Source organism: Pristiophorus japonicus, chromosome 26, assembly GCF_044704955.1.
Source record: "Pristiophorus japonicus isolate sPriJap1 chromosome 26, sPriJap1.hap1, whole genome shotgun sequence".
Classification (NCBI taxonomy): domain Eukaryota; kingdom Metazoa; phylum Chordata; class Chondrichthyes; family Pristiophoridae; genus Pristiophorus; species Pristiophorus japonicus.
Window position 1 is genome coordinate 13,334,080 of NC_092002.1, and position 15,556 is coordinate 13,349,635.

Genomic DNA, 15,556 nt, shown 5'->3' on the forward strand with positions numbered 1-15,556 from the left:
CAACTTTGCTGATGTTCAGGCTGGCTTAAAATTAACCTTTCCAAATCTATGCTCTGTTGAGAAATGCAGTATATTTATAAGGCCTTTGGCCTTCCCATTTCGGTCTAATTTCAGCAAACCTTGTGTAGCTCAGATTCCAGGAATGGGAACGCTTCCGTCTGCATGTGTGTTGTGCATCCCAAGATAACATTGCATAAAAGAAACAAGGTGCATGGTGCTCCCATAGCAAGCTACACAGAAGTAGATGCATGTCTTTATTCCAATCCCACGGTGTCACTAGTGGTGGGTTTCATGTTGAAGCTCTGTCCGTCTATACATGCTTTGAACAGTGACTGCCACCTCAAGTTCCGAATGCTTTACCAGATTTTCACTTAACTGCACTGTTCTTTGAGCTGCCTCAGCTTATACATATTCAATCCACCGAGATTCTAAATCGTGCACGTCCATTTATACCACGGTCACGTACGGACAGGGGTTGATCTTTTTCTGTCAAACGTGGGTATTTCTCTTTCCAGTGGCATTTGCATGTCTCGAGCTGTTCGGATACATAAACAGCATCCTGTTTGATCTCTGGGATCATTTCTCTTGGCATTTTTTCCGAGGGATTTCTTTCTTGAGCATTTAGTTGCCCTTATTGATTTAAATGGGACTATATAATTTTCAAGAGTGCCTTACAAGACCAAACTGAGGGGGAAGGACCTCACAACAAGTTGGCACTTGGGATCTATATATGTAACGTGTCAACTGCTCCGGATTCCATTTTTGAAATACCAAACTGTTAGCGACTCTTAACTATGCATTGGTAATCCCCAATTTGGCCCCGAGTACTTTCTGTCTTGTAAGATGCTTTAAGAGATTATCTAGCCTCTTTTAAACTACACAGACTAGTGTTCAGCAGTGGCCATGGAATGCCTGAGCTGAATTCGATAGTTCAGCCAAACAGTTCTGGGCATGTGTTCTCCAATATAGAACTGTCTTAACGAAAATGTACTTCTTGAGCCCTGATTGTACTGAGCACTCCTGTGGAATGGGGAACGTGGGCTCCACTGAGCAGACATGGTGTATCTCCCTCCTTTAATGGAGGTTGGGGAGCAGCATAGTGCAGACGGATGTGAAGAAATACTAAACCCATTTTCATCATCATCATAGGCAGTCCCTCGGGGTCAAGGATGACTTGCTTCCACACTAAAAATGAGAACTCAGTTGACTGATGAACTAATTTTAAACAGTGGAGGATGCCTGTGCGTGAATTATTTTAATGTGGGGTGGCCATTGCACACCAGCCACCACACGGGCTTGACTGAGTAAGGTCTTGGTCCAGTGGCGAGGGGATCCAAGATGACTGGAGACCAGGCTCTGCTGCATGTGCCAATACAGACACACAAACTCAAACATACCCCTACTGTCCTCCTTCCTTCCTCCTTCCCACAGGACCTCTCTATGTGGAATTCATAGTGCGCAATGTGAGCCTCACAGCCTCGCTATTGCCCCGCGCTGCACCTTCCCTTGGTCTTGTCCATGCTGCTCCACTTCTGGGCTCCATGCCTCATCCCTCCTCTTCAGTTCCGACATTCGCCGCTCCTGGCCTCTGACCTTCGCCGCTCCCGGCCTCCGACCCTCACCGCTCCAGGCCTCCGACCCCCGATCTTTGCCGCACTCTCCCTTCCCCCCGCCCCCCCCCCCCCCCCCGGGCCTCCGCCCCCTCGCCTCTGCTGCTGCAGTGGCTAGCTTTTTTTGATTTGCCCAGAGCTCCAGCCTCTTGCTCCAAACTGCTCCTCTGACTGTCCCGTGAAGTCGGGCTTTTTGACCATTTTAATAACATGTCCTCATGGGAATGTTGATTTTATTAATGCGATGTCAAGATTTGTTTAATATTTTACCTCATTTATATTTACACAAGATATTTGGATAGTGGGAGTAGTGGCTCATCTTTAATAATTTAACATTTTTAAAGTTTCCCCCTCGTGGGCCAAGTCCCTTGGGCTTTGGTAAGTCTAGGAGGGAGATACTTGTTCAGTGAGGTATACGTTCCTCATTCCAGTTTTCTCTGCTCCCCACTTTTGTGTTTGACTTGCTGTGCTTTGGAATGTACTTGGGTATCTTGCCCAAGCAGCTATTCGTGCGTGAGCCTTGAAAGCTGCATTGAATGTCAGCAGGCTACTCAACTGCATGGGCATCGTAGTTGCCAAGCCTGACCTTGTCCTCACCCAACGTCCATGCGCTTCAAGCAGAGGTTGCGGGGAGTGAGACTCCTGGTCAATATTCTTCCTGCTGCCCAAAGGGTGCTGAAGCTTAATTGTCCCCTGCCACTGTCTCAGCTGAAATAAACTAAGTTCAGACAGGAGTTTGACCCCGTGGACTCTGCTCACCCAGTTGCAAACTTCTGTAAATTGTGTATTCTAAACTGATCTTGTAGTTTAGGTTTGGCTGAACTTGAATTCAACAAGCTTATAGCAGGTATGGTCACTGGCCAAGTTTAATCATTATAAAGTGGCAAATGTTGGAGCTAATACCCTATCTTAAAAAAAAATCTTGTCGACTAGCAACACAGATACATTATCATTCTGTGTACATGTACAGATCAAGTTTCAAATTGCATTTTACTCCCTGGAGCCTGTTCATGGCCTCCAATGTCTGCTGCCTACTGTATGGGAGCAGTTACATTTGCATAAGCTATTGTCACTAGTTAGTTTAAAAAATATATATATGTAGACACTGCTCACTTTATACAACGGACACCAGTGCGGGAAATGTGTACACAAACTTCCCAATGAACTGGCAGCGGGTTAGGAATGCTGCAACTTGAGGGCTCAAATACAGAAGGACAGCTTTTCTTTAAAAAGTCACTTCTCACATGCTCTGACCTGCAATCTTTCAAATGTTAAAGATGCGTTTCTTCTGTAATTTCCTCTGTGTGGTGTAAGCTTTTGAACTGCAAATAAAGAACAATGCTGTGTAGAGAATTCTTTCTAATTGCAATCTTTTGTTTCTATGGTGTTCATTTACTGTAAAACGTATGATGCAGGGTTGAAGTTTCAAGCCTGTGTCGAATCTGCTTGCAACCGTATGTTTGATGGAGAGCCATCTTTCAAACTGCCATTTGTTGCTGTTGAGGCATAAAAGTGGTAAGATAATGTTCACTTGGACCTTGTGCCCTTGCAATGCTGTAAGTAGACTCATTTATGTATTAGTTCTGTCTTTTGTGCAAACTATGGTCTTATTGTGTATATACTTTTTAACTTGACTTCTGATAACTCTGTTTACTGTTACATGCTTGGGGAAAGCTACTTAATCTAGTTCTGAAAGTGGGACTTCGTGCGTGACAATTTTTAATACTTTATTCATGCCTGATGCTTCTTGGTCGTTAGCTTTCTTTTGTTTCTTTTCCAGACGCCCCAAACAAGCGTTCAAGACCGCCAGCCTTACTTGGCGATGCTCCATCTGGCTTTGGTGAGTAATGATCTGCTCTGATCGTGCGCGGGAAAAATGTCAGAACAGAGTGTTCTATCTTTTTGTTGCTCCAATTCAAGTGCAAAATGCACTCACTCAATCCCTCTTTCCATCTTGAATTTAAACACGTGTGCATACTCAGCTATCCGCAATAGCTTTAGCTTCACGTCCAGAGGCTTGTGTGTTTGCGTCCCAGACATTCATTCTGATTTTGCCCGACCTCACCAGGAAAGGAATAAAATCTGTCTGTACTAAATAAAGTCACAATCAAAACATGGAATTGTTTATATCATTGTCATTGCCAAGTGTGACATTGCTATTGGCTGTGGCCAGTAGCAATGTATCCTTCTACTGTCAGGTCTGAATATTGCTTGTTTGACTGATTATAATAGTATTTGTGTGTGTGTGTGTGTGTGTGTGTGTGTGTGTGTGGGGCATGCATATTGTAGTTACGTATACCAAGGCGGCCTGGGAGCTGCGTGCAGGCATGCCACTTCAGGGAGCAGCGCGAGCTGGTGCAGGAGTGACGTCATCAAGGTGCAGGTTGGTGATTGGAGCGTGGGCAGATACAGCAGGAGCGGCGAGAGACTGTGGAGGGATGTGATCGGGGCCCAGGAGAGTCGTGGTTTCGGGGCCAGGGGCAGCACGGGCCCAGCCCACACTGCGATATGTATGCGCACTAGATCCATGCGGGAGAGCAGGTCTCCAGTCGTCTTGGATAACCCTTGCCACTGGACCAAGACCTAGCTCTGTCAAGCCCGTGTGGTGGTTGGTGTGCAACGGCCACCACACGTTAAAAAAATCCTCGCACAGGCGTCTTCCACCCTTCAGGATGTAGTTCAGGACCTGGAATATTAGGACCTGCATTGAAACACCTGTGAACTCATCCTTTTTTGGCGTGGAAGCAAGTCATCCTCGTTTTGAGGGACTGCTTATGATGATGATGTCGAGTGTGGGTAGACTTGCTAATGCCACTGGATGAAATCTTGCACACTGCCCTACCACTCCATGGAATAACGTGTTGTATCAATAACTCAGTTCCACTTCAAATCTTTTAAGTCTGTACAATCATTATAAAACTCCTGGCTTCTCTTTTCAAACTCAGGCCCACAATGCTCTGAAGTTGGTCATTTTCCAAATGATTGGTATATCCTCATCAAATTAACCATTAGTGGAATCTCCATTTTGAGCTCTCTGGGTGGTGGCTATCCTGATGACTTGGCAGAATATTTGCACAGGAAAGCCTTGTGTGTGAGATATTGCTTCATTGCCCTGTTGTCGTAGTGTATCATATACGTAAGGCCAGTTTCCATGGGGTAGGGTGGGAAGGGGGCGGAATATGCTATCTCATCACGGAGCAGGGATCGAACGTGTGATCTGCATCACTTATCTGCTTAATGGAGAAAAACGCTGAGCCATTGCAGGAGTCATTTTGAAGAAAGATCGAAAACTGACTGACGGGTCCTTTCTTGCGTTAATGCTTCCTTTTTAACCCTCCACCTGAAAAAGGCAAAAGAAGACTTCACTGGCCTCATCACTCACTGCTGCGCTACTGGCAATGGATGTGAAAGAAAAAAAATGAAAGAGAGACTGTCTTAAATGTAGCGCCTTTCACAACCTTGGGACGTTCCAAAGCGCTTTACAGCCAATGAAGTACTTTTGAATTGTAGTCACTGTTGTAATGTAGGAAACGCCGCAGCGAATTTGCGCACAGCAAGCTCCCACACACAGCAATGTAATAATGACCATAACCTGTTTTTTGTGATGTTGATCAAGGGATAAATATTGGCCAGGACACTGGGGGATAACTCCCCTGCTCTTCTTCGAAATAGTGCCATGGGATCTTTTACGTCCACCTGAGAGCAGACGGGGCCTCAGTTTAACATCTAATCCGGAACGCGGCACCTCCGACAGTGCAACACTGAAGTGTCAGCCTCGATTTTTGGGCTCCAGTCTCTGGAGTGGGACTTGAATCCACAACCTTCTGACTCAGATGAGAGTACCACCCACTGAGTGTTATTTGTCAGAAGGACTTTCTTGTAGTCTCAAGATACTTTTAATAAACCATAAAGTAGTGTAATGGGTTATCTCCGACAGTGTAGTTTCTCCTTGCAGTGTACAATGTACACGAGTTGCTCTCTCTCTAAACTGGCCACCAGCAGGCCCAAAAATATCCCTAGGCACTCAATTCCTCCAAAAAATAGTATGATAAAAGATTACTAAGACCCTTACATTTTTTTCATTTTACATAAGAATTAGGCGTAGGCCATACTGCCCCTCGAACCTGCTTCACCATTCAATAAGATCATGGCTGACCGACCTCAACTCCACTTTTGTGCCTGATCTCCACATCTCTTAATTTCCCCCTGGAGTGCAAAGATCTATCCCAACCTTGAATATACTCAACAATTCAGCATCCACAACCCTCGGGTAGAGAATTCCAAAGTTTCACAGCATGTGAAAATTTCTCCTCAGCTCAGTCTTAAATGGCCGACCCCGTATCCTGAGACTGTGACCCCTAGTTCTAGACTCTCCAGTCAGGGGAAACAACCTCTCAGCATCTACCCTGTCAATCCCCCGCAGAATCTTATATATTTCAATGAGATCACCTCTCATTCTTGTAAACTTGAGAGTATAGGCTCAATCTCTCCTAATAGGATAATCCTCTCATCCCAGGAATCAACCTAATTTTCATTATACATACATTGGAATGCCTTTTTAAAAAAAAACAATTGGATATCGATGTTGATTTGTGGAAGATCGAGTCTGCCTCTCAATTAGATAACTTCCGCAGCTCCTCATTTTGTCGCATGGGCTGTTCAGAGCCTAGAGCTGAACAATGGCCTGACCTTCAGCTGAGTTAAAACTTCACTAAGAATTAGATTTTTAAATGCTTGAAGTTGGTTAAAATTTTCACTTTTAAATAGCTAGTTATTTCAGCCTAAATGCCCAGCTTTTGGTGTGGGACCATAATGATTATCTTCTGCTGTGAATTGATTCTCTGATCAGTTTGATGTAGCTAAGCATGTGCTTTGTGGATCACTCAGAAGAGGGTATGGATGATCAAATGTATAAGAAAGGACATGCATTTTTATAGCATGTCCTCCGATCACCCCAAATCACTTTGCAGCCAATGAATTGCCTGTAAAGTGCAGGCATTGTTGCTCAGAGAACCAGGCAACCAGTGTACTCCCACAAATAGTAGCAAGATGTATGACCAGTTAATTGGTTGAGGTGTAAAAGTTGCCTATGAGAGCTTGCCTGCTCTTGTTCAAAGAGAGAACAAGTGCCATGGGATCTTTTACTGCTACCTGCGCATGTTTAACGTAAGCGCCTCTGGCAATTCAGCACATCACTCAGTACTAAACATTGGTCTAGATTATGTGCACGGCTCCTGGAGTGGGGCTTGAACCCATGACCACCTGACAGGCGCGATTACTGCCACTGAGCCAAGCTGATGCACAGTAGTGATCATGTGATTCCCAAGAACCAGTCATATCGCCCAAGAGGAGCAAGACCACCAGCTCCGTATTTAATCTTGAACTGGCATATTCTTTTGCTTGCTTCAGTTGTGTTTCTGACCGTGTATTTGTTTTGCTTTGGCCAGGTCATGGTTACCCTCCTTCATCATACCACGGCTTTTATGATGAAGATGACGATTATGCTCCTCCACATCATTACGAAGGCCGGGGAATGGGTCCTCCTCCGCCGCCACCTCCAGTGGGAGGTCCTCGTCGGGGTCCACCTTCACGGCGCTACACACCTCCATATGGTTCTTCACTGCCACCGCCACCCCCTCCACCCCTTGGCGATTACGGTCCTCTGGCTGATAGTCCAGTGCTGATTGTTTATGGGCTAGATATGAAGAAGATGAACTCCGACAAAGTGTTCAGCATCTTCTGTCTTTACGGCAACGTGCATAAGGTATGTTTGTATTGTTTCTATAGGGATCAAGGGGTATGGAGAGAAAGCAGGAATGGGGTACTGAAATGCATGATCAGCCATGATCATATTGAATGGTGGTGCAGGCGCGAAGGGCCGAATGGCCTACTCCTGCACCTATTTTCTATGTACTGGTCTCTGTGTCCATCACGGTGGCTTTTCAAACGTCTGAAATTTTGATTGATTTATAGCCGCCTCTTTTAGTTCCATTATTAGTTTGGGAGGCTTTAAAATGAGTCTCAAAATTGCACTGCTGCGACATCTCGATTTACAACTGCAGAAAACTGCCATGGAATCATATAAGCTAAATTATTGATCCTATCTGTGATCTTGGGCATATTTGTGATAGATAGAGACGTACTTTTCAACAACGCTTGCTCTAAGCTGGGTGGTCACGCTGTCCGAGACGGGCTTTTCCGATGTAAAATTTCGCGGGTGCACGCGATTGGGCCACGCAGCCCCTTAAAGGAGGGAAACATTGCTTTTGAAGCTGGATATTGTTGAGGAAAATGCGGCAGCCAATTTTCACACAGCAAGATCCTACAAACAAATGAGAGACACAACCACATTGTTTTATCGAGGGCTGATGGATAAATGTTGGCCCGATGTTGAGAGAACCTTGAAGTCAGCTTTTGCGCTCAAATTTCCTTATGTTTTTCTGACTTCTCCCCTCCCTAGGTGTGGTGTAACGTAACTAACAGTAACTGTACCAGAGTTCCAGTTTTAGGCTGTTTCTTAAAGCCCATTTCAACTGTGCATTAAAGACTATAAATCTGTATCTGCAGGTTAAATTCTTGAAAAGCAAACCTGGAGCTGCCATGGTGGAGATGGGGGATGGATTTGCAGTTGACAGAGCCCTAACCTGCCTCAACACTGAAAACTTTCTATTTGGCCAGCATATAAACGTGTGGTAAGAAAACTGTGGTTCTTGGACCCAGTCATTTTGCCTGGTATTTGTGAGCGTGTTACTGAGGATTGTTTCTCCTCTCCACCGCTCCCCCCCCCCGCCCCTCCCCACTTTCTCCCGCAGTGTGTCGAAACAGAAGGTAATCGTTCCTGGACAGTCCTTTGAGCTAGATGATGGCTCTTGTAGTTTCAAGGATTACTCAACTAACCGAAACAACCGCTTCACAAATATGAAACAAGCTGCCAAAAATCGAATCCAGAAGCCCAACAACATGCTACACTTCTTCAGTGCTCCTCCAGGCATTACAGAAGATGTATTCTATCAGGTTTGTATTTAATATTTTTCCCCCTGTTCCCTTGTGGAGGCAGCAGGCGCCCACTTAGAAACATCTTAGTCTCAAAACTACTGATGCCAAGCAGCACTGGATTGAAAGTCCCCAGCCCCATGGCGCACCATTGCACTGGGCCATTATGCTACCTCCTGAGATTTAACAACATAAATAGGTTCAGGAGTAGGCCATACGGCTCCTCGAGCCTGCTCCACCATTCAATATGATCATGGCTGATCAACTCCACTTTCCCGCAGTATCGTCTCATCCCTTAGTGCCCAAAGATCTACCAATCCCAGTCTTGAATATACTCGATGACTGGGCATTCACAGCCCTCTGGGGCAGAGAATTCCAAAGGATCACAACCTTAGATTTCTCACTGATGTACTTCCAAGTATTAGTGTTCTTATTGGCTGCTAAATATAGTTATTATCGCAAAACTAATCTTGGAGAATGATGACTTTCGGTCTCCTCGCTCTTTGATTTGTTGTTTGAACCTGGAGGGAGGAATATTTTTACATTGTAACCAAATGAACATTAAATGGACTTCAGGTCCAAGGTCTCTTGGTATGTGGACCTTAACATGGAAAAATAAACCCAGAGTACATTTGGTGCCTTTGTTTCTCTCCGAACTTCCCCCAGGGATATACCAGCAGGAAATTTCCTTGACCTCGTTTGACCTGAAACCATGAGATTTCATGGGGTCTGGAGTCTCATGGTGTAGACTCCCAGGGCTGCATCCATCTTTATCTGAGTCTTTATCTGCCCATGCTTTCTAATACGGTGGTACTTGCGTTCACACTTCTGCACCCATGAGCTGTTTGGGTGGGCGGCGATCTCTCCTTTTCTCTCTCGCACCCTAAAATGGGTCAATTACTGCTCCAGGAGACAGAGTAATTTAAGTGCAAGGGTGGCTGGGATGTAACAAGCGGTGCCTCTACTGAGCAGGTAGGGTGACTAAAGTGCAGTTGTATTTGTGCTTTGTATTTAGTGTTTGTTTACTCTACATGTCCCTATTTCCTGGGTCGTGTCCGTTACACAACTACTGAATGTCTGCAGAGACGAGCCTGGTTAATTTTCACTTTATTTCCAGATATCCGACAAAGCTGTTGTGAAGAAGCCTAAAAGTATTATATTTTTCAGTGGGAAAAGTAAGTGACTTGTTCTGAGAATTCCTTTTTATAGCTCGGGTTAACCTTAGAGCAGTGCAGTCGCTCGGATTTCAATAAAACGTGAGGAATGATGGCGGGCAATGTTCCCCCTAATTTTTGGGCCGCATGGTTCCTTTAACGGGCTGCGTGGCCCGTTCAAAATATTCGCATGCGTGTAACTCCCCACTGAGAAACCGGTAAACAGCCTGTGCGGGACCTCCAGACCACGCAGCTTAGCGGGAATGTTGAAGGCGGGTGCATGAAATTTTCACAGAATGCACTGTTAGTGTTCTAACATTCAACATTTTTAAATTTTACACTCCCACACTTCGGTTTTAAATTGTCTGCTATGCTGTGATATTGGTGAGAATCATTTGTGATCGATCCAAAGCATTGGTGCCACATTCAAGCATATTGCTTTATTTATTTTTTCTTTTACAGGAAACAATAAAGGTACCAATCTGCTATATAAGCTGCTGTTAGGAGTATAGTCATGTAAGAATGGCTTCCTTCTGTGCTATACGCTTCTATTCCTAGCCGTGTTTTGTTATCTACGAGATATATTGCTATCTTTCCATTGGGTCTGACTGGTATACTTAATGTATTAATGTACTTATTGGCTGCTATATAACAGCTACTATCTCAAAACTAATCTTGGGACACTGATCTTCAGTCTCAATCACTCTTTTGATTTGATTTGTTATTTGAACCCGGTGGTACAAAAACTTTTATATTGTAACTAAAATGTTTTCACTAAGTTGTTGGGATCTGGAACGTTCTACCTGAAAAGGTGCTGGAAGGCGATTCCATAAATAATTTTAAAAACGAGTTGGACAGGTACTGGAGGATGAGCAACTTTCTAGGTACGGACAAAAAGCGGGGATGTGGGACTCAGCACGACTGTTCGAAGAGTCAGCACAGGTGCAACGGGCCGAATGGGCTCCTGTGTTGTAAGTTTCTGTGAATCTAAAAGAAATGAATATTTAATGGGTATCTCAGGACTTTTCAGATTTTTCAGTTCATAAATGTACCTGTCAATGTTTTTAAAGGGGAACTTCAGTGCACCTCCCCTCTAGTCTTTTCTGTGCTACACAGAGGGCTCTGTGTCCATGCACTTTAATGGAGCAAATACAATAGAACTGAAGTGAGATTTGTTGCAGTGCATCTACTGACCAATTAAGGCAGCTATCTGCATTCCACTTAGGGCAGATGCTGCTGTATTTTAGCCCATGAGCATGGAAGAATTAGGATCTTTAATTGAACCTAACAAAAGAGACTCTTTTCGTGTTATCTTAGTAAATTCGTTTCTCTTAAAGTGCACTGACCTGATGCCCAATGACCCCTGTAAGCTATGCTTGCTTTGCGGGCTGTCTCTCTTTTTAATACGCGGTCCCTTTAAGTTTCTGCGCATGTGCAGTATTTACAGTATATAAGCCGGTGAGTGGCCTGGGCAGGACCCTTCAGATCACTCTGGGTACCTTAGCAGGAGCATTGCTGATGTCACTGTAGTCGGAATTATTCTTCACGCTTGCCCTGCACTATCGTACTTTGTAATAGCTTACATGTGCTGTAGGTTGTGTATGAATTCTCAGTGGAGGGGGATGGGGTGGGGTAAGCTGCAATTGACAAAATGTCTGTGCTCTCTTTCATGGCCTTTGGCATTTCCCAACCTCCTTCAGCTGGATCAAAAGGAAATCAAGGTAGGGCCCAACTTCATTTTTCTTTCCAGATATCACCTGCTTTCCTTGTGGTGGTATTTGAGTTTTGAAGTATTTCTCTGGTGGAAGTAGGTTGTGATGAATTACAGGTGACAGCTGATCATGTAATTTTAATCCAGTTAGCTCAGAGCTTTAATAAAGATTTACTATTTGTAAAGGACGCATTTATTTGTAAGACCTAAAGCTCTGATTGGGCCCCCTTGATGCTGATTGGTCCCCTTGGAGGATAAGACACACCCGGCAATTTATCTTGCAAAGTGTAATTCGAGCCATTCTGACTGTCGACTCCAGACAACAGAACTCCCTTGGAAGAGACATGCTCACACTCACGGGTTAAGACCACAAAGAAGTTCCGGCCCCCACCGCCCAAGTACCTGACCTTACCCCGCACCCCCACCCCAGCACACGTCCCTGACCTCACCCCACCAGCCAAGATCCTGAACTTCTCCCCCCCCGGCACCATAGATGGGGCATTGTGTGCGCGTCACGGTATGAAGTGAATAGTGACAGTGTCATGACTTCTGTATTTCGTTCAGTCTGCCCACCTGGATCATGTTCTCGCTCTCAACCCCCCCCCCTTTTTGAACTAAATTATGTTCTTCCACCATCCCCCTGTGCTCTCTACTGTTTCCCCCACCTCCATGAGTTCCTGACCTCCTCTTTCCCCGATCTCCACCTCTTTTGCCCATGCCGCCCTACAATCTCCCCCTTTCTATTTCTCCGGTCTCCTCTCCTTCCTTCCGATCTCCCTCACCCTCCCTCCGATTTCCTCCTCCGTCTCTCCGTACAGGTCCCAACAACCATCATCATCATTATAGGCGGTCCCTCGAACGAGGATGACCTGCTTCCACACGCGTTCACAGATGTTTCAATGACGGATCCGACGTTCCAGTCCTGAACTCCAATTGAGGGGGTGGAAGATGCCTGTTCGTCAATCTTTTTTAACGTGTGGTGACCGTTGCACACCAGTCACTACACGGGCTTGACAGAGCTAGGCCTTTATCCAGTGGCAAGGATTAACCAGGACGACTGGAATCCTGCACGAACCTAGTGCGTGCACATATCGCAGTGTGGGCTGGCCCGTGCTGCCCCTGGGCCCTCGGCTCTTCTAAGCCCCGTACCCTCATTCATCGCCGCCACGATGTTTCAGGGCCCACGCTCCAGCTCTATTTATAGTCCCGGCCTGCGGTGGTGTTCTCCAACAACCATGTATGCGCAGAAGGATACACAAATATTCGTTCAGATAATCACTTTGTTTATAAAACATTTAATTCATGCTACTGGAAGCTGGTGTAAGGGCGGATTCCAATCGGGATGGGGAGGAGGATGTGTATCCCAGCATTTATTGAGGCACGGTATTTAAATACGTTCTGAAATGGGTATTGCGCTCAAATTAATTCTATAAATGCAGCTTTCAGTAATCTTCACGCTCTCCCGTCAACACTGACCAAGAAGGGTTTAGTTACAAAATTCCTGAGCGGCCTGGGCAGGACCCTTCAGATCACTGCAGCGGGCGCGTGCGCACCTTAGCGGGAGCATTGCTGATGTCACCTGAGTAGGAATGATTCCTTATACTTGCCTGGCACTATAGTTTTGTGTACTAGATTACGTGCTGTAGGTTGTTTTTGAATTCTCTGGGGGTTTGGGGTAGGAGTGGGGGCGGGGGAGGGGGGGGGGCGGGGGGTGGCAGTGGAAAGCCTGCAATTGACGATGTCTGTGCTCTCTTTCACGGTCTTTGGCATTTTCCAACCACCTTCAGCTGGATCAAAAGGAAATCAAGGTAGGACCCAACTTAATTTTCCTTTCCAAATATCGTCTGCTTTACTTCGCTGGTATTTGAGTTATTTACCTGATGGAACTGGGTTGTGATGGATTGCAGATGACAGCTGATGTAATTTTTATCCAATTAGCTCATTGCTTTAATAAATATTTACTATTTGTAAAGAACAAGTTTATTTCTAACACCTAAAGCTCTGATTAGGCTCCTTTGATGAGAAGTGCTGATTGGTCCACTTGGAGGATAAAACATATCCAGTTGTTTCTCTTTGCAAAGTGTAATTTCGAGCCATTCTGACTGCTGACTCCAGACAGAACAGAGCTCACTTGGAACAGACAGGGCTCACTCTCACGGGTTAAGACCTACTCCCACCCCCCGCAAAGAGGTTCCGGCCTCTACTGCCCAAGTGTCTGACTCCCCCACACCCCACAGACCAAGTTCCTGACCTCCCTGCCCCTTTCTCTTTCTCTTCCCCTCTTTATCCCGCCTCTCCCTTCGATCTCCCTCTCTGCAAACTATCCCTCCAACCGACCCGTTCTCTTCTCCCACTCTTTCTCTCTCCTCCTCCCCCCCCCCCGCCCAGGATCCGACCACACCTATTCCCCACCCTCCCTCTCTCAGGGCCAGGTCCCACCACCCGCGTATGCGTAGAAGGACGCAAAAATGTTTGTGTAGATAATCACTTTCTTTATAAAACATTTAATTTGTGCTACTAGAAACTGGTGTAAGAGCAGATTCCCATCGGGAGGAGGGTGTGTATCCCTGCATTTGTTGGGGCACGGTATATACGTTCTGAAATGGGTGTTGCCCACAAATTAATTCTATAAATGCCGCTTTCAGTAATTTTCACGATCTCAGGTCAATAATGAGCAAGCAGGGTTTTGTTACAAATTTTTGAGTGGCCTGTGCAGGACCCTTCAGATCACTGCGGGCGGGCACGTGTGTACCTTAGCAGGAGCATTGCTGATGTCACCTTTAGTAGGAATGATTCCTCATTCTTGCCTGGCACTATAGTTGTGTGTAACAGTTTATGTGCTATTGGTTGTATATGAATTCTCTGGGTGTTTGGGGGGTCTGGAAAACCTGCAATTGACAATGTCTGTGCTCTCTTTCATGGTCTTTGGCATTTTCCAACCTCCTTCAGCTGGATCAAAAGGAAATCAAGGTAGGACCCAACTTCATTTTTTTTTCAAATATTGTCTGCTTTTCTTCAGTAGAAGTTGAATTTTCAAGTACAGATACAGCGTCTCAAAACCAGCTGTCAGAAAATAGTTATTCGAAAACTGAACAGTCTTGAGAAAAATAACACTTGATATTCAGCAAAATAAAATCCGGAATTATTGTCCAAAAATCGGCAGCCGGACTAGTTATCGGCTTCGCCGCTATGTCTTAAATAGCGTGCGAGCCTTGCGAATGACCCTCGGCCTGATCTGACGCACGCCACCATTAGTACTTTGTCTCGGTAGCATAGGTATGCTCTTGATTTTCTTGTCTGAAATCCAAAAATCTGCATGGGGATTTGAGACGTTGTACCTGTATTTACCTGATGGAAGTAGGTTGTGGCAGATTACAGATGACGACTGATCATGTAAATTTTAATCCGGTTAACTCAGAGCTTTAATAAAAGATTTACTATTTGTAAAGGATTCATTTATTTGTTTGACCTAAAGCTCTGACCGGGCCCCCTTAATGCTGATTTGGTCCCCTTGGAAGATGAGACGCACCTAGCAGTTTCTCTTTGCAAAGTGCAATTCGAGCCATTCTGACTGCTGACTTCAGACAGCTCAGAGCTCCTATGGAACAGACCGGGCTCACTCTCACTGGTGAAGATCTTCTCCCCAATGCCCACCTCCCCCCCCCCCCCCCCCCCCCCCCAAAGACTTCCGGCCTTTCACCACCCTTTCACCACCCAAGTTCCTAACCTTATCCCCTACCCCACCCCCAGCACAAGTTCCTGACCTCCCTCCACCTTCTCCGGCCCCCTCCCACACCATAGATGGCCATTATGTTTGGGTCACGGATTGTTAACAGATATATTGGGTATGAAGTGAATAAGGACAGTGACGTGACTTCCGGATTTCATCCAGTCTTGCCATCTAGATCACTTCTCATTCTCAACCCTCCTTTAGAACTGGATCGTGTTCTTCCACCATCCCCACTGCGCTCTCTGTACTCTATCTCTTCCCCCCCGCCTCTTCTCTCCACTCCCTCCGATTTCCCCCCTTTCACACCCTCCCTCCAATCTGTTGCTCCCTCCCTCCGATCTCCCCGTAGCTCTCCGTT

The 15,556-nt window shown here is 45.7% G+C and overlaps 1 protein-coding gene across 9 annotated transcripts in view; it reads left to right on the forward strand.

Annotated features, from left to right (window-relative positions):
* Positions 1-15,556, forward strand: part of LOC139239204 (heterogeneous nuclear ribonucleoprotein L-like) — a 60,798-nt gene that overhangs the window by 28,707 nt on the left and 16,535 nt on the right. For 3 of the 9 annotated variants that reach the window (XM_070867856.1, XM_070867847.1, XM_070867852.1), the window contains exons 7-14: positions 3,391-3,450; positions 7,058-7,374; positions 8,178-8,302; positions 8,423-8,624; positions 9,721-9,778; positions 11,458-11,478; positions 13,256-13,276; positions 14,418-14,438. In XM_070867856.1, coding sequence (XP_070723957.1) covers positions 3,391-3,450; positions 7,058-7,374; positions 8,178-8,302; positions 8,423-8,624; positions 9,721-9,778; positions 11,458-11,478; positions 13,256-13,276; positions 14,418-14,438 — 825 coding nt within the window. The remainder of the gene's footprint in view (positions 1-3,390; positions 3,451-7,057; positions 7,375-8,177; positions 8,303-8,422; positions 8,625-9,720; positions 9,779-11,457; positions 11,479-13,255; positions 13,277-14,417; positions 14,439-15,556) is intronic. The other 6 variants (XM_070867855.1, XM_070867848.1, XM_070867850.1 and 3 more) reach the window with 4 other exon arrangements.